Source organism: Mustela lutreola, chromosome X (genome assembly GCF_030435805.1).
Source record: "Mustela lutreola isolate mMusLut2 chromosome X, mMusLut2.pri, whole genome shotgun sequence".
NCBI classification, from domain to species: domain Eukaryota; kingdom Metazoa; phylum Chordata; class Mammalia; order Carnivora; family Mustelidae; genus Mustela; species Mustela lutreola.
This window is the reverse complement of record NC_081308.1, coordinates 130,560,023-130,579,189: the sequence shown is the minus strand read 5'-3', so window position 1 is coordinate 130,579,189 and position 19,167 is coordinate 130,560,023. Positions and strand designations below refer to the sequence as shown.

The 19,167-nt window shown below is 50.1% G+C and overlaps 1 protein-coding gene across 1 annotated transcript; it reads right to left on the bottom strand.

The window, feature by feature from the left end:
- Window positions 1-2,177: 2,177 nt before the first annotated feature.
- GABRQ (gamma-aminobutyric acid type A receptor subunit theta) lies at window positions 2,178-18,945 on the bottom strand. The gene is made up of 10 exons (XM_059158366.1): window positions 18,740-18,945; window positions 16,589-16,677; window positions 10,255-10,322; window positions 8,412-8,632; window positions 6,780-6,862; window positions 6,163-6,300; window positions 5,499-5,651; window positions 3,818-4,068; window positions 2,558-3,014; window positions 2,178-2,473 (listed from the first exon to the last, which is right to left on the bottom strand). The coding sequence occupies exons 1-10, from the start codon at window positions 18,886-18,888 to the stop codon at window positions 2,190-2,192; spliced, it is 1,893 nt and encodes a 630-aa protein (XP_059014349.1). The 5' UTR covers window positions 18,889-18,945; the 3' UTR covers window positions 2,178-2,189.
- Between the last annotated feature and the right edge of the window lie 222 nt (window positions 18,946-19,167).

Genomic DNA, 19,167 nt, shown 5'->3' with positions numbered 1-19,167 from the left:
GGCGATTTCCTCACATCAACCACCTGCTTTTGGCGGCCTTCAGCCCCGACATGTGTCGGGCTTACAATGTGATTGCAAGAAGGGGTTGAGTTCTCAAGGCTATATACAAGTCCCTCTCCAGTTCTTTAGCTTTCCCCACCCATTATCTACATCATATATCTGTGCTTAATGCACCTTCAAGGCACTGCTCCCCCCACCCAAACCCTGCCTTTGTTCCTCAGACCTGTCGTTTCAGGACAAAGCAACATGCTCTGCACTCCCAGCTTATCCCCTGTTCAAGCGCTTCCTATCTCAAAGCACTAAATTGTCACTTTCTGGGACTACCTTCACTTCTCCTGTGTCTTCTTTCCAGGAGACAGCACAGACGGGCGGAGAGAGGAGGTGGGGGGGACCGGGAGACACTGCTCCCTGGAACAGGAAGTTGGAAAGAAACAGTCAGTTAACCAGCCCGGCCAAATACGCACCCCCCACTAATGTGGGAACAGGCCAAAGGAATTTGGATGGTTCTAGAAGAGCCACCAATGGGAAATACAAATGCTTTTGGGTGTTTTTCCTTTCACACTCATTCGAATCATGCTCTCATACACACACAGCATATACCCATGTGCGTCCACACAAGCACACATACTCTTTCATAGGGGTTGTTATATATACACTTTTATACACACCGATATAGATTTACATTACTATACACAGAACTGTACAGCTTCTCAAATGGGTGTATGTACATACAGAATTACTGTGACGCACACATGCACTCAGCTATACACAGAAACACAAACACGGACACACAGTTAAAAGGGTAGGTGTCTGAGGGGCTGTGGGAGAGGCTGCCTAGGCAGGAAGGAGAAACACAGGCTGAGTGCTCGGCAAGTCTTGTTCCCCCATGGCCTCCATTAACGAGGTGGAGCTGCTAGGAAAGGGAGCGCGGGCTACTTTCTATTTCCCTTGGTGGCCCCCCGGGTGGGCAGTACCCATGTTTCATGTGCTTGGTTCACACTCACTGGCCGGTCATGGGCCACTTCCTGCAGAGATGTTCCGCGTGCCATAGAATGAGGTCTGGTGCCTAGTAGCTAACCTGATGGAGCGCCCCCATTTGTAAAGAGAGGAGGAGAAAGGGGAGCACTTCAGTTGAGAGAGTTAAGAGGACAAGGAGAAAGAAGAACAAGTGGCGTGGCTCTACCACTTACCAGCCTTAAGCACGAGACATAAGCTCCATCTTCTCCCCTCGGAAGAGTGGGGACAACGTGCTTTGCCTTCCCTGGCTCACTGGGCTCCTGTGAGGCCGTGACAATATGATGGGTCGGTGAGCTTGTTGACATCTGCTACGCACTAGACACACAGGATTACTACAGAGATTCACAACAACTGTTTGTCTGCTGTTCTAGACCAGGGAATGAAACAGCAAGTTGGAATTTCCTGACCCTAGTCTTCTTTCAGCAAGTGTTTGCTCTGGGACTAGTGATCAAGTCAGCATCTGACCTGGACAGACGTACCCAGTCCCCAGTCTGTAATATCACACATCATCAAGCAGAAATATAGACAAGAGAAGTCCCAGTCCCTCCAGAGATGCCAGTTCAATCTGGGAATCTCCAACTTGACCTCATCACCCCCTGCAAGCTCCTGCTGGGAACATGGGCTCTCACTTTGACATCTCACTCAGTGGGGAAGAGGCACTTTCAGATCTCCCCAAGTCACCTAGAGCCAGCCCCCTGCACTTTCCCACGATGGCTAGTGCCCCCCTGTGGACCCCTGCTCAACCTAGCTTGACTTTCTCTGGTGAAACCTTAATCAGGGGGTGAGCAAGGACTCAATTCCTAGGAGGGGAAAAATAGAGGAAAAAAAGTAATGTAAAAGGAAATTCAACACATCACGGGGCTGGGGGTGGGGGTGGGGCCGGGGCCGAAAAACGCCCAGCAATGTTTACGCATTCCTCTGTCTCCCGGTCCTGGCTTTGTCCTCCCGAGCATTTCCAGGGGCTTTTCTGTGCTTCACAGATGTTAGGAGTCTTTGAAAAGGTGATGGTCCTCTGGCAGAAAAGGACGATCAGTGTGCTGGGATACCTCCAGCTCCTCCTCAGTCCCTTTTCTTCCAGCTAGAACACTGATTCAACTGTCCAAATAATCACAAAATAAAGTGAACCAAGAAAAGAAGGCAAAATGGAATCAGGAGGAACCTTGAAAGGGGCCCTAATAGAGATGATATGCCCAGTAGACCATGTTGAACACCACAAAGGCAAGAGGGAAGAGGATCCGGGACCACGTGTCGACCTGAGGGACATAGTCAGGGTCAAAGAGCGTGGAGGAGAACACTTCGCTGAAGGAGCACCTAGGACTCGGGGGGCGACTGTCATCAGACTCTGAGTTACTGTCCTTGTCTTGGTCAAAGCCTGGGAGCCCATCCACATTAAGGCTCCAGGTACTATCAAGATCACGCCTACGTTGCTTCTCAAGGTCAAGGTAGCCACTCTCAACTCTGATGTCATCAGGCAAGCTACGGATCTCCTCAAGGTCGCTATGGATCTCCTCAAGGTCGCTACGGATCTCCTCAAGGTCGCTACGGATCTCCTCAAGGCTGTAGCTTGCTTCCTGCACACACCTGTGGCCATAGACAAGCAGATACCTGCCCCTAGGGCCATGGCCATGACTCTCATCCGAGCTCAAGTTCTCTTTGGGATCTTCTGGGTCACGAGTATCAGCATGGCCATGGGCGTCAGCACGGTTGTGGATTTCAGGACAAATAACACCGTCATCAGTCTCAGAACCACTAAAGTGAAAGCCATTCCTGTGCAGGGCCTGCTCTGAGGTGGAGGGGCGATCACTCAGGCTTTCCCTAGAGCCCGTCCAGGCCTGCTCCGAGAGAGAAGAAAGTGAGCTAAGGCTTTCTGAGGTGGCCAATGGGGCCTGCCCTGGGATGGAGATCAAAGAGCTGAGGCTTTCTAGGCTTGCCAGGCAGGCCTGCACTGGTCTGGAGGAAAGAGAGCCACTTTCGTCTTCTATGCTAATCTGGTCACCCTTCAGGGAGATGGTAGATAGACTTCTGACTTCGGGATGGTCATAGCCTACATGAATAAGCACCGGTGGTGGGGAGGGAGGAAGAGGGCGAGGGCTTTGCGCGTCAGCACTCGCGGTGTGACTGGTGATCTTTTCCACTGACAGAATCATCTCTTTCCGGCATCTCTGGCGTGCAGAGGGCTGAGGAACAGGACCAAGAGGCTGTTAGCATGTAAGACAAACCCGCGGGGGCTGCCCAGCCCGTGTCTCCCTGGGGCAGCTGCTCTCTCCGCAGTGCTATGTGGTGGAAGGAGCCAAGCCTCCTCAGGCAGGTGTGGCTGGGCTTCCTGTGAAGGGAGCGGGAGCCGCCGGGAGGTACCGTACGGCCCGCGAGCGACAAAAGGCTCAGCATGGCTTTGGGAATGGAAAGAGCAAAGGAAGGAGGGGTAGGCCGGCTCCTCCGGCCTCTTTCTCTTCCTTCCAGCCGGCCTGAGCTCCTCTTTCCTCTGTTCCATCCCCAGCCCTTGAAAGTGTGCGAAGTGGACTGGATTTGAAGTCAAAGGGTCTGGGAAGGTCTAGTTCTGCCACTTACTGCTTTGTGACCTTGCGACAATGATTTGACCTATAAAGGAGTGACGATAAAGTGTTCTATTTCTTTGTTATCTGATGTGTGTGTGTGTGTGTGTGTGTGTGTGTGTGTGAGTGTGTGCCGTGTGAGGATTAAGGGAACTACGAAATGTGAAAGGGTCAGGGGCTAAGCTCAGGCTTAAGAAGGTGCCTAATCCCTAATCAGGGAAAGCTGACTGTTTTTCAGAGAGCCAAACCTGCACCATCACTTCCTGGTAGCGGTAGCGGGCCATGACTCTTCGGGCTCTCCTGTGTCGCCTTTGGGTGCGCCTGGATCGTCCTCGGCTGTAGAAAAGATAGTTGATGGAGACATACTCCAGCAAGGACAGGAACACGAAGAAGAAGCATACGACCATATAGATGTCGATGGCCTTAATACAGGCCACTTGGGGGAGTTTATCCCACAGATGAGAGTTGATGGCGTTCAGGATGAGCATCGACGTCAGACCTATAAAGAACATGGCACAGGGTTAGCCCCCTCAGGTGGCTGAAGTTCTTGGTAAGCCATTGGGCCCATATCCTACAGGAAGGGAGCAGCCATCCTCCCTGGGGCTGGGAAAGCCCGCAGCCAAAGGCCTTCAGCTCTCTGGGCCTGGGGACTTCGCTCAAGTGCTCTCTTTGCTCTTTGTCCCCAGCTTTACACCCAGCCTGTACTTTGATGATTCTGTGATTTTTCTCATTGCACTTAGGATCAAGTCCAAAGTCTCCAGCCATGGTTTCACAGTGACTTACACCTCCAGCCTCTTTTGCCCTCCAGCGCATAGGCTTTCTTTTAGATCATGTCCCTCAGAAAGGTCTGTGAGCCCTTAAAATATTACACAAATATCAAAGGTTTAGTCCAACATGTGCTCCTAAAGGACTCTGCCCCATAGATGGTGAAGAAAAAACCAGACCTGGATGTGGGGCCCACCACGACCAGATCAACTTGGGAGCTGATTCCGTACGCCCCACCCTGGTACTATTCGAAACCTCTGGTTCTCCCCGTTGCTTGGACATGACGTTCTAACTGCTTAAACGCGAACTGCAAGGTCTTTCCAAGTCACCCCTCCTCTCTCTCTGCAACTCCTCTATTTCCCCACAGCTCCTACCCCAGGCACGCTGTGACTCAGTCCCCTTTTAGGGCCCCTGTATCTTTTTTTTTTTTTTTAATTAAAGATTTTTATTTATTCATTTGACAGAGGCACAGCGAGAAAGGGGATACAAGCAGGGGGAGTGGGAGAGAGAAGCAGGCTTCCCGCTGAGCAGGGAGCCTGATGCGGGGTTTGATCCCAGGACCCTGGGATCTTGACCTGAACTAAAGGCAGATGCTTAATGACTGAGCCACCCCGGTGTCCCCCACTGTGTCTTTTGATAGCAATTTCATGTTTTAGTGAATGACAAGTCTTGTGCCTCTGCTTCCTACAAGTCTTGATCACCCAGTCTGAGCAAGACTTTTCTGGTGCAGTTTTAGCCAATAAGATCTGGGTCATTTCCTCCTTCGGCATCTCACAGTATCTATCCCAGCATTCCACTAGATTACTCATTGAGGGTTAGGACTTCATTGGAAGTCCTACTGCCATTTTGATGGGCATCTTGATATGTTGCTTAATCAAAGTTTGCTGTATTGCATTTCTGATCTAAATTTGTGCCTTGTCCATTCACGTATCCAGCAAATAATGCACTCTATTGCTTTGGCTCTGACATACCAAGATCCCAGCCCTGATGGCTTTTTTCCCCCCACACTTGTCTGTAATAGCAGTCTCTCTGCTGGGCTGCGCCCCTGGACAAATGCTTCCCTGCTTGTGCAGTCACATACCCCTCAAGTATTACTCTCCTACTCCTGACTTTTTTCTGAGCAAGAGGATCCAGGTTCCTCCCTGGGAAGAGGAGAGGACCTACCAACTGTCACCCTGGCTGCAGAAGATTCATAGTTCATCCAAAACGATATCCAAGAGACAACAGTGGTGAGAACAGTAGGCCAATAGATCTGCACAAGGTAGCTGGTGATTTCCCTCTGGACCAGGAACCTCAGTATCAGGCGCACATAGGAACCTGGCAAGGAGACACACTGGTGTTAGCATTGTAGGGCTGCGGGGATTTTCGGGGTGAAGTACCGGATAGAGGAGGGAAGCCCCTAATAGTCCAGCCTGGGCAGCCTGCCAATCTGACCCTATTTGCCACCTTAGGGACAGTGACAGTGGCATGTCTGTAGGCCCATATGGCATGGCTGATTTGTTTTCTCCTCTTTCCTTCTTCACTTGTTTCATGTCAACTGGAGTTCTGAAATAGGAGATATAGGGAGTATTTCTAAGTGACAAACAGAGGGAGGGGGAGAGGCTGGCTCAAGAGAGGAAGAGCATGAAACTTTTACACCTGTAAAGCATCAAGGTTGGCCAAGGGCTTCCATACCCGTTTTCTCACTTGAAGGGGGTTTTGGAAGGTGTCTAGAGCCAGAAGGAATAGGAGAGGAGGCAACAGAGAGTGCAGAGGTCAAAGGCAGGCAGATGTCCAGGAGTGTTCCAGGGTACAAGAGAGAAGAAACGGGAGAGAAGATCAGACCCACCTGTGTAGAAAGCCATCTCTTTGCTGGACATCGTCTTGCCCAGGAAGCTGAACTGAGGAATGTGCAGCTGCTCAGTCCCCTGGATGGCATTCCCATCGCCTTCCCAGTATAACACAATGTCTTCAACCGTGTAGCCATCTGGGAGAGGGAAAGAAATAGAGTCAGTCTGAGAAAGCAGGCATAGGCAGATTTCACTGCCGCGCAGGCTGTGGAAACCAAGGGATGGTCAGAGCCTGCACTCTGGGGGCACCTCTTTGAGGTTTTCGGAGTCTGAGCACAAAGGAGGGGGGGCACTTGGCAAGGGAATTCTCCCTTTGGAGTTTCTTGGCCAGGAAAGAAAACAGAGCAAACAGATGTGTTCCTATCCGCTAGCTTGTACATGGTTTCCCAATAGCAAGCTATAATTTCGCCGTGGGACTGACTATTCACACATGAAAGGCCACCTTCTCCCAGATGCTATGTGTATACTTCTGTCTGTCTGTTCATCTGCTGAAGAGAGAGAGAATGCGGAGGAAGTAGGGCAGATAATGCCCCCCTGCCACTGTCCGCTCTGCGTTTGGTTTCTGCAGGACAGTAAGTTCAAGCAGAAAAGGAGGGGCCTTGGAAGACAGACGTACAGCTCTCCACTTCCAGCTTGCAGGCCTGCTTGTCCAGAGGGAATTTCTGCAGATCCAGGGAACAAGCTGCCGTGGTGGTAAGTCTGCAGAGGAAAAGCAAAAGGAAGGGAAAGGAAGAGTCAAGCCTGCCGAGAAAACGGAGAAAACGGAGAGATACTCCAGGTACCGACCCACCCAACCCGCGCCCAAACTGCTTACGCCAGCAGCAACTGCTTACTGCCACTGCTCACTGCTCACTGGCTTACTGACTGACGAGCTGCTCACCTCCCTCCCTCACGTGTTTCTTTCCCTCGTTTTCCTCTTCCTTTCCTTCCTCCTAGAGGAAAGCTGGGTCACTGCTGCGTAGGCGGAGAGAGGGAATGTGTATGTGACAGAGACACCAAGAGGGCCGAAAGGAAACCTCAGGTCAGCAGGATGGGAAGGGCCCTTGAGGACACTGGACAGAGGGACAGAAAGCGGCCTTACTGCTGAAGAAAGAGCAAGGCCGTCAATAGGAAATGGCGCTGCCCTGAAGCCGCTGAGCTGCCCGGTGCGACGTGGAGTGCGAGTACGTGGTGTGCGGGCATGGGTGCGAGCTGTAGCTCAGGCCCGACGGTGGCTGTGGGGGCTGCTCCGCAGCGCTCTCGTCTCTGTGCACACGGGCCACTGGGGCTGTGCAAAATGACAGCATTAGGTGTAAGGGCGTAGCAGCTATTCGCATCTCTAAGGCGGGCTGTGGAGTGTTGGCCGGGGGCTTCAAGTTGCCACGTGGTGTGTCTGTGAGAAGAATCTGAGGAAGGACCTTGGAGGAGCCGCAGAAGTGGCAGAAGGGAGACCGGGCGGGCCCGGTCCCTTTCAACCTTCGAGGTCATTTCCATTTTGTACACAGGGTAGGCTGCGTGCGTGCGTGATCCTTGCATGGATCCTCCATGCAGCTTTGTTGTTTTTTTTTCACTCTAGCACCTTGGGCGGCGGAGAAAGGAGAGAGAAACCAAGGGACGGAGCGGGAGCACCCCAGAGAAAGAGAGACTCAGAGATGGGGGCTGAGCCCTGGTGCAACTGCCTCTTGCAGCAATTTTCTGAGCTGCGCTTCTCTCTCACGCTTGTCTTAGCGATAGTTTGTAAGAGATGATGCTGCGAGGGGAGCCCCAGCGACCACACGCTGGGCTCGAAATCAGCCAGTGAGGATGTCCTGCTCGTGTGCCTCCTGTGTGTGCAGAGCCTTACTCGACAGACATACATGGCACACCCCCGGTCCCGGCCTGATGCAGATACGACCAACAACCGATGACCACTGCGTGGGCTTCGGCATTCATTTGTCTCCCTCCCTCGCATCACGGAAGAGAAAAGAAACAAAGATACCTAACAGAATGTACGCCATGCCAAGGTGGACGGAGAGTTCTTCGAATGGAGAAAATCAAGGAGGGTTTCTTGACAAAGACGGCATTGAAGTTAGGGACTGAAGGATGGGCAAGGTGTGCGGACACGACAGCCGAGGACGGCTGTGGAAAAGTCCGAAGGTTTCACTTTGACTGCTAGGTAGGCTGAGTGAGGGGGCAGTTGCAAGACACCAACGGGCTCCTTAGTGTGTCCCTTACGTGCATTCATGGGCTACTCCGTGGGGAGAAGGAAGCCTGCCAGGGGAAGACTCACCGCATGCCATACCGCACTGTTCCATCTGGGTGAAGCTGAAACACGCGATTTTCCACAGTTATGTCATGCACAAAAGCATCCTTGCTATTTAGAAAGTAGCAGTCAGGGACCCACAACTTCTCCAGCATCCGATAGTCCAGGGTCAAGTTCAGGTTGGTCTCATGGTATGCTAAACGTGGATCTTTCCAGGTTTGATGAAAAAACATTGTGATCGTATAGTCCTGAGGAGAAAAAGGGAACTCCCAGTCGTGAATGAGGTTGTATGGCTGTTCACCCTCAAAGTGTGTGTGTGCGTGTGTGCGTGTAGGTGTACAAAACACATCCCAAATATAGATGAGTACTGGGACATGTAAGAGTGTTAAATGTGAAGAATAAACTGAGCTTCATACAATTACAATCTGGGTTAAGAAGTGAAATATTACCAACAACTTTCAAGTTTCAATGTGTTTCTTCCAGAACATACTCTCCACACCTACCTCCCAGCCGTATCCATTATCTTAGATTTTAATGAGAACAGCTCTGCTGCTTTTGGTTAACTTTATTGTCTATGTATGTATTTCTACGAAACATACTGCCTACTTGGATCTATTTTTGAATTTTTCTTCCAAATGGAATCATACGTATGCATTCATAATTTTTGTCTTTCACTCAAAATTCTATTTGTGAGATTCCTTCATGTTGATGTCTGTAATTAAAATTTGTTCAGTCGCACTGGAGAGAACATTCTCTCATGTGAATATATTATGTATTACACCAAAGTCAGCATGAAATAAAAATAATGACATGAAAGTTCCACTTTACCCCCACTGCTACCGTCTGACTTTTGACTTTTGCCCATCTGGTACATATAGAATGGATTCTTGCTCTGATCTTATTTTGCATTTCAGTGATTAATAATAAAGTCAAACACACTTTCACATGTTCATCTGGTACTTGGTTTTCTTCACAAAAGTGAAGTTCCTGTTCAAATTCTCTAATCATTTTTCTATTGTTTTAAAAATATTCTTATTGGGGCACCTGGGGGGCTCAGTGGGTTAAGCGTCTGCCTTTGGCTTAGGTCAGGATCCCAGGGTCCTGGGATCGAGCCCCACATCGGGCTGCCTGCTCAGCAGGGAGTCCGCTTCTCCTTCTGCCTGCTGGTCTCCCTGCTTGTGTTCTCTCTCTCTCTCTCTTTGATAGATAAACAAACAAACAAACACTTTCAATAGCACTTCTTTGTACTGCATGTATCTCAGTCCACTCTGACTTATCCTTTTATAGTTGTTATACTGGTTTTATTTGTCTGTTATGCTAAACAGAGGTTCTAGAAGTTTTGGCTAGATAGAATTTTTACAAAGGTTTTATTTATTTATTAGAGGGAGAGAGAGACAGAGACAGACAGAGAGAGAGGTGGGGAGGGGCAGAGGGAGAGGGAGAAGCAGATTCAGCAGGGAGCCTGAGGTGGGGCTCCATCCCAGGACCCCGAGGTCATGACCTGAACTGAAGGCAGATATTTAACCGACTGAACCACCCAAGCGCCCCTATAGAGAATTTTAATAAAGTTGAAATTATTTATTTTTATGGCTTCTGTTTTCTACGACTTTTTAAAGAAGTCTTACCACAAAGGCACAAAGGCAGTATTCTATATTCTTTTTTAAAACCTTCATAAGCCTTTAAGCTTTAGGTTTATAACCCATTTGGATTGATTTATTTTTTTTGTTGCATGTGGCTGTAGTTTCCAAAACCTACTAAGTTCATATATGTGGCTCTGTTGCAAGTCAGGACAGTTGGAGTTGGCTTATGGGTCTGCTCCTTGCCACATGTTCCCTGCTCCCAGGCCCATGGCTGAAGCTGGCATACTTACCATAGTCATTTCCGAGATCTGCTCAATACTGGAGACATACATAGATATTCCCACGGGCACAGGGGCACCTGTAACACAGGAAGACACTATTACATGCAGGGTATGATAAAGTACGGACTCAGGAGCCAGACGGCCTGGGTTTGGACCCCATTTTGACACTTACTAGCTGTGTGACCTTGAATAAGTTACCTAGCCTCCACAGTGTTTTCCAGAATGGCCGACGTTCCTCAGAAGGTTACAGATAGAGCTACCCTATGATCCAGTAATGGCACTACTCCATATTTACCCCAAATACAAAAATACTCATTTGAAGGGCACATGCACCTTGCTATTGATATTTATATAGCAGCATAATCTATAGTAGCCAAACCACGGGACCAGCCCAAGTGTCTATCGACTGATGAATGGATGCAGAAGATGTGATGGGATATTATTCAGCCACGAACAAGAATGAACTCTTGCCATTTGCAATGACGTGGATGGAACTAGAAGGATTACGCTAATTGGAATAAGTCAGAGAAAGACAAATACCACAGGATTTCATTCATATGTGGAATTTAAGAAGCAAAACAATGAAAGTGGAGGGGGTAGGGAAGAGAGGCCAAGCAAGAAACACTCGTAACTCTAGAGAACGAACTGACGGTCACCAGAGGCAAGGGGTGGGGGATGGGGGAGACAGGCGGTGGGGATTAAGGAGAGCACTGGTGATGAGAGTTGTTCAATCCGTTCACTGTACACCTGGAACTCTTATGACAGTGTACATTAGCTAACTGGAATTTAAATAAACATTACAAAAGTTACCTAACCTGACTGAGCCCAAGTTTCCTCATGGGTAAAATCAGAATCAGGACAGCACTGATCTCATGATAACTGCAGGCCAACCACTCAGCAGGGCCTGGCCTGGCCCATCATGATATGATGAGAGGAAGGGGCCCGGGTGAAATCGAGAGAAAACAAGGGGATGAAGCACTCTTTTTCTAAATGATTTTGTGATTAAAAACTCAAGAGTGATGAGCTCAAAAACAAGAGCCAATATTTGTGCAGGAGCATACTCGCGTGAGGGCATGGGAGTATGTCCGTCTGTGAGCTAGTCTGCGTCTTTGTGTGAATGAATGTGTGTGTTGTGTACACGAGTGTACGTGAGTATATTCACATGCACAGGTGAATGTGTGATTGTGTTCACGTGCAGGTGAATATGTCAGTGTGCCCATGAGAGTAGGTATGTCTGTGTGTGAGAATGCATGAGCACGTCTGTGTGCTTGTGTTGCGTGGGAGTGAATGTGTGAGCACGTTCAGGCATGTCGGCATGTTGTGTGGGAGTGAATGTGTGTTCAGATGCAAATGGACATGTGTGTTCGTGTGCAACTTTGAGTGAGTGAATTTGTGAGTGTGTGAGTGTATGTAAGCTTGTTAATGCGCACGGGAATGTCTGAGCATGTCCGTGCATAGAAGTGAATTTGTGTGTTCATACGTGAGTGAATGCATAAGCATGCTTTTGGGTTTGCATATGAGTAAGTGTGTAAGCACAGGGAAGCATGTAGGCAGGTTGGTGTGTGGAAGAGAGTGTATGAATGTGTTCATGTGCAAGTGAATGTGTGAGCATGTATGTACTTGTGAGTTTGTGTGTGTGAGCAAATTTGTATGTGAGCATGTGAACATGAGTATATTCACATGTGTGTGAGCGAACCGGTGTTTCATGTATGTGAGCATGTTTGTGTGGGAGTGAATGTGTTTCCTGTTTCCCTGTGCATGTACTTGTAAGCATGTCCACATGCGAGTGAATGCACTTTCATGTTTGTGTGTTGAAGTTGCTTTTACATGAGTGTATGTATGTTTGTGTCCTCAGTGGATGTGTCTGTGTGTCCATGTGTATGAGCATATTCATGTGTAAGTCTGTGTGTGAGCATGTTAAGTGCATGGCTGAGGGAATGTGTAAATGAAAGAGTGTGAGTGAATGTCTGGGAACGCAAGTGAAAGTGTGAGCACGTGACTTACGGTCAGTGTGAGTGAGCACGTTCATTATGTGAAAGTCTGTGTGTGTGGCCCTACTTGTATGTATGCAAGTTAGAAATGTGATTAGTGATCATGCTACATACTCACACTCACCACACGTACATATGTGGGTGTCGGAGTGTATTTGTACACCTGAAACAAAGGTGTGAGCACCTTTCTGTGCTTGAGTGGATGTGTGAGCATGTTTGTGTGTGATTAAATAGGAGTGTACATGGGTGTCTTTGTGTGTAACTGAATGTGTGACCATGCCAAGGTACAAGGGAATCCACGAGCGTATTCATGTATGTTAATGTGTCCTGAGCAGGTATGAGGGAAGACGTGAGCATGTTCATGTGTGAGTGTGTTTGTGCATGGGGATGTGGCTGTGTGTTCATGTGTGAGCTGGTTCATGCGTGGGCATGTTTCTGTGAACTGCTGAACAGGTGGACATGCTTGTGTGAGCAAGCTCCGACGTGAGCTCGTACGTAAACAGCATTAGCTTGTTTGCATGCAGTCACGTGCACAGTGATATCAGCATTTTCAGGCACGTGGGTGAATATGAGTAATTTATATGTATGAGTGAATGTGTGAACACGTTAATATGTATGTTCATGTGTGTGGACATCCAAGCACGTGTGTGGATGTTTGTATGTATGTGAGTGAGCCTGGCAGTGTGCTTGCATATGTGAGCATGTCTGTGTGTGAGTATAAGTGAATGTGGGAGCAGAAGCATGTGAATATGTTAAAAGATTTCATTTATTTATTTGAGAGAGAGAGCACGAGTAGTGGGGCGGGGCAGAGGGACAAGCAGACTCCCCGCTGGGCAGGAAGCCTGATCCCAGGACCCGTAAGATCATGACCTGAGCGGAAGTCAGACCCTTAGCTATCCGAGCCACCCGGGCGCCCCTGTGCGTGAATACATTTTTGAGTGTGTTTGCGAGAACACGTTCACGCGTGTATGTGCATGCGTACGCATGTTCGTACGTACATAGATGTGTCAGCATGTATAAATGTGAGTGCAGGTAAGTTTGTATACTGAATTTGTAAGTGAACGAACTTGTGAGTTGGTTCCTGTGAGTGCACGTGTGAGGGTGTCTGTGTATGTTAACATGTGAGTGTCACTGAATGGATGTCTGTCTTGAGTGTTTTTCTGTCTCCTGGCTTTCTTTTTTGGTCCTAGGTGTCAGCACTGCTCTCTCAAGTGTATGTAGTAAACTATAAGGTGCTGTGGAAAAACACTTTTTGGTTGTTTCCTATCGGCTGAAAGCTGTCTTCACCTAGCCCCACAGGTAAGACATCATGCTGTATGTACTGCACCACAGCGCTGCTATGGGAACATGCGTGACCCTTGCCAGCGCTGCTATGGGAACATGCGTGACCCTTGCCAGCGCTGCTATGGGAACATGCGTGACCCTTGCAGTTTTAGCTTGCTGGCTTCCCTGCAGGCTGACAGTCCAGAAGTGGAGCTGTGAAGACGGAAGAGCATTCTTCCTATCCCAGGGTTTCAAGCAGTGACAAGTGATCGGGATCAGCATCTGAATGGCCGCATCACAAAATGGCCGCTACTGTGAATGATTTCCGGCAATGGTGTAGTGATAGAGGTTTCTAGAAATGTAGTTCTTTATCATAGCCTTTAGAGGGTAGAAAGTGTGTTAAGCAGGCGACAAGCCCTAGAGGGGCCATGCAGCCATCCCTGCCCCCGCCTCACTCTTGGGTCAGACTGTGCTACTCAGGCACGGTGGAGTCCTGGGGGACCCAAACCCTAAAGGGCCAGGACATAGCCTTGTCCAAGAGCCCTCAGTGGAAGGAGTATGCATGAAATGTTCATGAAATGCAGCCCCCTTTTTCCTCACCAAGCCAGGAGTCCTGGCCTGGGAGTGTAGCCCGGAGGAAGGAGACCTGGGACTATTTTCCAGTTTACCAATCTAGTGGGGGCACCTTGTGAGAGTTTAGCCAAGGGATCCTATGGAAGGGAACAAGAAATCTCCAGGTAAGTTGTCTAAGTGCTGTCTCTGGGGTGACGGCATCCGTCTTACATCCCATTGTTATCCCTCCTGACGGGCTCAGGAAGGCAGAAAGGGGTTAACCACTTCTTCCCTCTTAGAAGTTTTGCTACGACAAGTCCTTTCCTCCTTAGCAGCCATTAGAGTACCAGAGGAAGAAGAGATAAATGAAGGAATGATGAGGCTGTCCCACTCGTTCCTTCACTCTACACCTCTGCCATGCCACGTGCTGAACTAGGTGAGGTCCTCAAGGAACTGCCTTTGGCAACACTGTAGAATCCCACTTCTCTTGCCCAGAAAGAAGCAGCTGGCTCTTCCTCCTCCTGCTCTCAAGGAGCAATAAGGCTCCCACAGCCTCATTACTGACCCACCCAAACTGACCACAGTTAGGAGAAGCCTCTGTGTGTGTGTGTGTGTGTGTGTCCTTGAATCTCTATTTCACTTCAGACAGAGAGGAATTTGATTCTGTGTCCAGTGGGAGGCACTGAAGGGAGTCCTGGGTTACCCCAACACTGAAACCCCGACCCAGTGTCCCATTGATTGGCATTCCATGCCCACCCCCCACCGCCCAGCCCAGAGGACAGTTTTAGACAGAGCACGTAGTGTCTTCTTTTCTCTAAATGCACTGGCCTTGCTCTCCCACCTTCATGAGGACCCATCTTTTTTCACATGCCCCAGGTCTACAGGACCAGAAAGCTTAGTGTAATTTAGGAGGTTGGGCATCAGGTGCAAACAAATCCGAGTTAGCTCCGAAGATGGTGGTGCAGTGCCTTGGAGATGCCCTGGACCAGCCATGCCTGAAAATCCCCAGCGGCAGGTCCTTGCCTCTGCTCCCTCCCCCTGGCCCTGGATGCCTGCTGAGAAGGCAACTGGAAACAGTGGGCAGGGTGTGCTAGGTGTACTTGAATGGCTGTTGGTCAGCCTTTGTTGCGAAAGGCGAAAATGAGGAAAGGAGAAAGTGGAGTAGCTACTCCCTTGACAGCCACCAGAGCTTGGTGCGACAGTTCCAAAACCAGTGTGTGCCCTAGCCTCTGAATCCCCCCACTGAAAGAGCCTTCCTTCTGGCCTCTCTACTCCAGCTCCCTGATGCCCAGCGCCCACTCACCTTGGATCCCGGAGAGAGCTCCCCTCAGAGGGAGCGACCCAGCAAAGGCAGCACCAGTTAAGTGTCCCACTTCCAAAGCCTGGGGCTTTGGTTTTCCAGGGGCCTCTCCAGACACATCACAGCACCCCACACTGGTGGGCTACACTGTAGAGCTCACTGGCTGAGGGCCCTTCAGGGTGGAGGCACTGTGCATTCAAAAGACCTCTATTCATATGTACAAATGTGAATTCATTAACAAAGAGCATTCATTAACCCTTTAGAGTCAGTGTCCAGTTCTACCAGCAGCAGGAAGTGGAGTGGTTTCTCCAACTTAGGCACTCTAACTTTTAGTTCTTTCTCTGTTTCCTTTTCCTTTGAGCTGAAATGTGACTAAGTTCTACTTAGTACACCCTCCCTTCCTTTTGTCTGTCCTTGGTCTAGGTTTCCCGGGTGGGTGGCCCCTGGGCCAAAGACCGCTACTCCTGTTCTGTGGGGTTGGAGCAGACTGCCTGTCCCTTAACGCTGTGTGACTGAGCCCAGATGGGCTCCCTGTGTCAGTGTCCTTGTCATTTCTCATCTCTGTGCTTGAGGTCTGAGTGCTAGGCCAAGGAGTTTGGATTATACTTGGCAGTTCAATAATGCCATCAAAAGTTCGTGAGGGGATCAGGCTGGATTTATAAAGATCACACTGCTGCAGTGTGTTAAATGAACTGCACTTGGTGGGAGCTGGAGGCTTTGGGAAGGGGTGGCAGAGGTGGAAGTGCCCAGGACGCCAGAGGGAAAAGTAAACTGGACGGAGAAGCCCATGCCGTTAGTTTTGAACAGAGCTGAACAAGCTAATCACTTTGCAAGTGTCCAAGGTGCAAAGAAGGTGTGATCGAGTAGCCGAATGTGTCCCGCCACCCCCCACCAGAGATGGAGTGGGAGATCTTGAGCCCATCCTGGGTTACTGCTTCTCCAGCCACGCCGGCGAGTGCGCTTCAGGCTCTTCTGAGGGAGGGGAACTAAGGGCCCCTTGCAAGAGAAGGCAGAGAAGTGGGAAATTGCTGGGGACAGTGCAAAAGGCCTGCAGGCTGGAGGCATGGAAGTGCTCTGAGGCAGCTTTTCCACAGAGGTAGGAAGGCGGGGCCGTAGAGGAAAAGTGTTGAGCCTGGCGAGAGTCACTGGTCACATCCCGAGTGCGGTTGTCTCGTTGCATCTGTCTCAGCTCTACTCCACCTAACACAAAGGATTCGAGTATCTCCATGTGGCTTACCTCCAAAATTTGGCCTCAGACGGACATCGTATTTCGACAGCACCCTGTCCAAAATCTTGTGAACCACAGCTTCATTGGCACAATTTTTGCTGAAACAGAGAAGTCATCAATAAACGCCACATTTCTTCTCAGGGAGCAAACAACAAAGAACCCAGGTGTCAACGTGCTGGAGCCTTCTTTCCTCCTGCACACACGCCGACATGTACAGTCATACATGTACATACGTGTACCCATCTCTCCCTGCTCCTCTCCCTCCCTGCAATGAGTCAGCCAGAAGCTCAGTGTGACGCACTCTTTTTCCCCTCCCCCCTTCCGCTTTTATCCAGAGAATGGGGCACAAAGACTGGATACTTGTTACCAGGCAGGACTGGGGAGGGGGGGCATGAGGAGGGGAGACTGTAGTGGAAGTGGAGAGGGGAGGGAGTGGGCAGGTTCAAGGCCTGAGATAAATGTGTCACTTCAACCCCTTAAGAAGCTCCATCTTGCCATCAGCCTGGATGTGGCTTTCCAGGTTGCTGGGGGTCCTTCCAGGGGCACCCGATGGCCTCAGGAAAGGTCACCTTCCACCCTCAGTGTTCCCCCGCTCCAAGCTGAGGCAGCCAATTTACATTCTCCAGCTCAGGTACATTTCCCTACATAAGCTAGGACTGGGCATTTTGTTCTCACGTCTATGTAAATCTTGTGTTTATACAACTCTGCTTTTTAAGACTTGACAAAGGGCACATGCAGCAGAGAGAGCCTTGCCCATGTAGCAGAGATTAAAGACCCCCCACCCAATCAAACCATTTTAGATTTTTGGAGACCAAGGGCTGCCCTCAAAAAGACATGTATTCTGGGAACAAACGTCTCTCTGGCTAAGCATATGCTTCCAGCCTAGACGTGTTTTGAGTGAGCCCATGTAAGTGCACACAGCTCAGCCCTGCAGAGAGCTGGCCTTTCTAGAATTCTCTGAAGCTCATCCAATTCACCTAGACATTCAGTGGGGCTCTTTTCTCCAAAAGGGGTTTGTGAATGAGAACAGGCCATGGGCTTCACTATGACTCTTAGGATCTTTGAGGCATTGACCAGGGAATGAACATCAGTCCCTCCAAATCACTGTGTGTGTGTGTGTGTGTGTGTGTGTGTGTGTGTGTGTGAGAGAGAGAGACAGAGAGAGAGAGAGAGAGAGACAGTTAGTTCACTAGCGCAGTCTGGTATGTCGGGTGGAGGACATTGCAGGGTTGTCTGCTGGAAGCTTGCCAGACTATATCCCCCCTCTTTTTTCGGAATACATGTTCATTTCTGGTTTGTCATTTAAAAATTATTTCTAATCATCTTTAATGACAAAATTTTATTTTGCATCATTCCAAAGTGTACACATGTATTATTCTCGAATTAAAACAACACATTCCTGCCTGTTTAGTATCACTCAATAGCCATATGACAGCCCTCAGGATCCGGAGATCCTGCAAATACACATTTTTGTATGATCTACATGTAAAGTCTGACCGTTTGTTTAACATCTCTTCAGATATTTGCAGATCCAAACTTGAAATCAAACACAGAAAAGAACCACTGAATCTTCAAATGTTTTCACAGGAGTAAGTACAAAAGCACACCACCTCAGGCCACACAGCCATTCGGTTATGCAGCCACTGATCGCACTGTCTGGGCTCCGACGAGGTCGAGTCCATAATTTCTATCTGTGGCGTTCGAAAAGGTCTGTCACTGCTCAACACACACGCAAACATACGCACGCGCTTCGGGGAACAGACTAAAATCCTGACTCAAACAGGTGTCTCTATAGTCTCTGTGTTTTGTGACTTGTGCTTCACCCTGTGCCACTACCACCCCAACCCCGCAGGTGCCAATGGGTATGACCGGGAAAACGTGCCCAGGGCACCGTCCTCCCCCCACCCCCGGGACTGCAGTTTGGGTACATGCGGGGCTCTATGAGGCGCCGCGCTAACAGGTGGGCTTTAGCTCAGAGCTCTATTTCGATCGGCCACCCCCACTCCCACCCCGTCCCCCTCCAGGCACCGGCAGGCAGGACCCAAGCGCCAGGGCTCAGCAAACCGGGTTCAAGTGACCCCAGCCCGCTCCGTCCAAGAGGCCCGAGGCCGCCCGCGCGTCCCCGTCGCCGCCATGCCCAGGCTGGCGGTACCCGCTTACCAGTTGAAGAGGCTCAGGACGACTTCGGGCACGGTAGGGGAGAGCTCGAAGTGGAATTCTGGGGTAGGACTGGGGTCGTGGCCCTCCGCGAGCCAGGTCCGGATGAGTAGCAGGAGCACGGCGGCTCGCAGCATCCCTCTGATGCCCATGGCCACACAGCTCCGGGCTAGAAGGCGCGAGAGACGGCAGCGGGAAAGGGATGGGATGGGGGCAGAGTGCGGGGCGAGAGGGAGCTGGGGGGTCGCTGGGAGTCTCCAAAGAGCCACTGGCGAGGGTATGGGAAGCAGGGAACGCGGGAGCCGAGCTGGAGCCCCGAGCCCCGAGCGCAGAGCCCAGGAGGAGCAGCCCCTCCAACAGCTCTGCCCGACGCAGCGGCCCCAGAGCGCGCCCGGCAGCCGCCAAGTGCGCTCCGTCTGCGACCGCTCCTG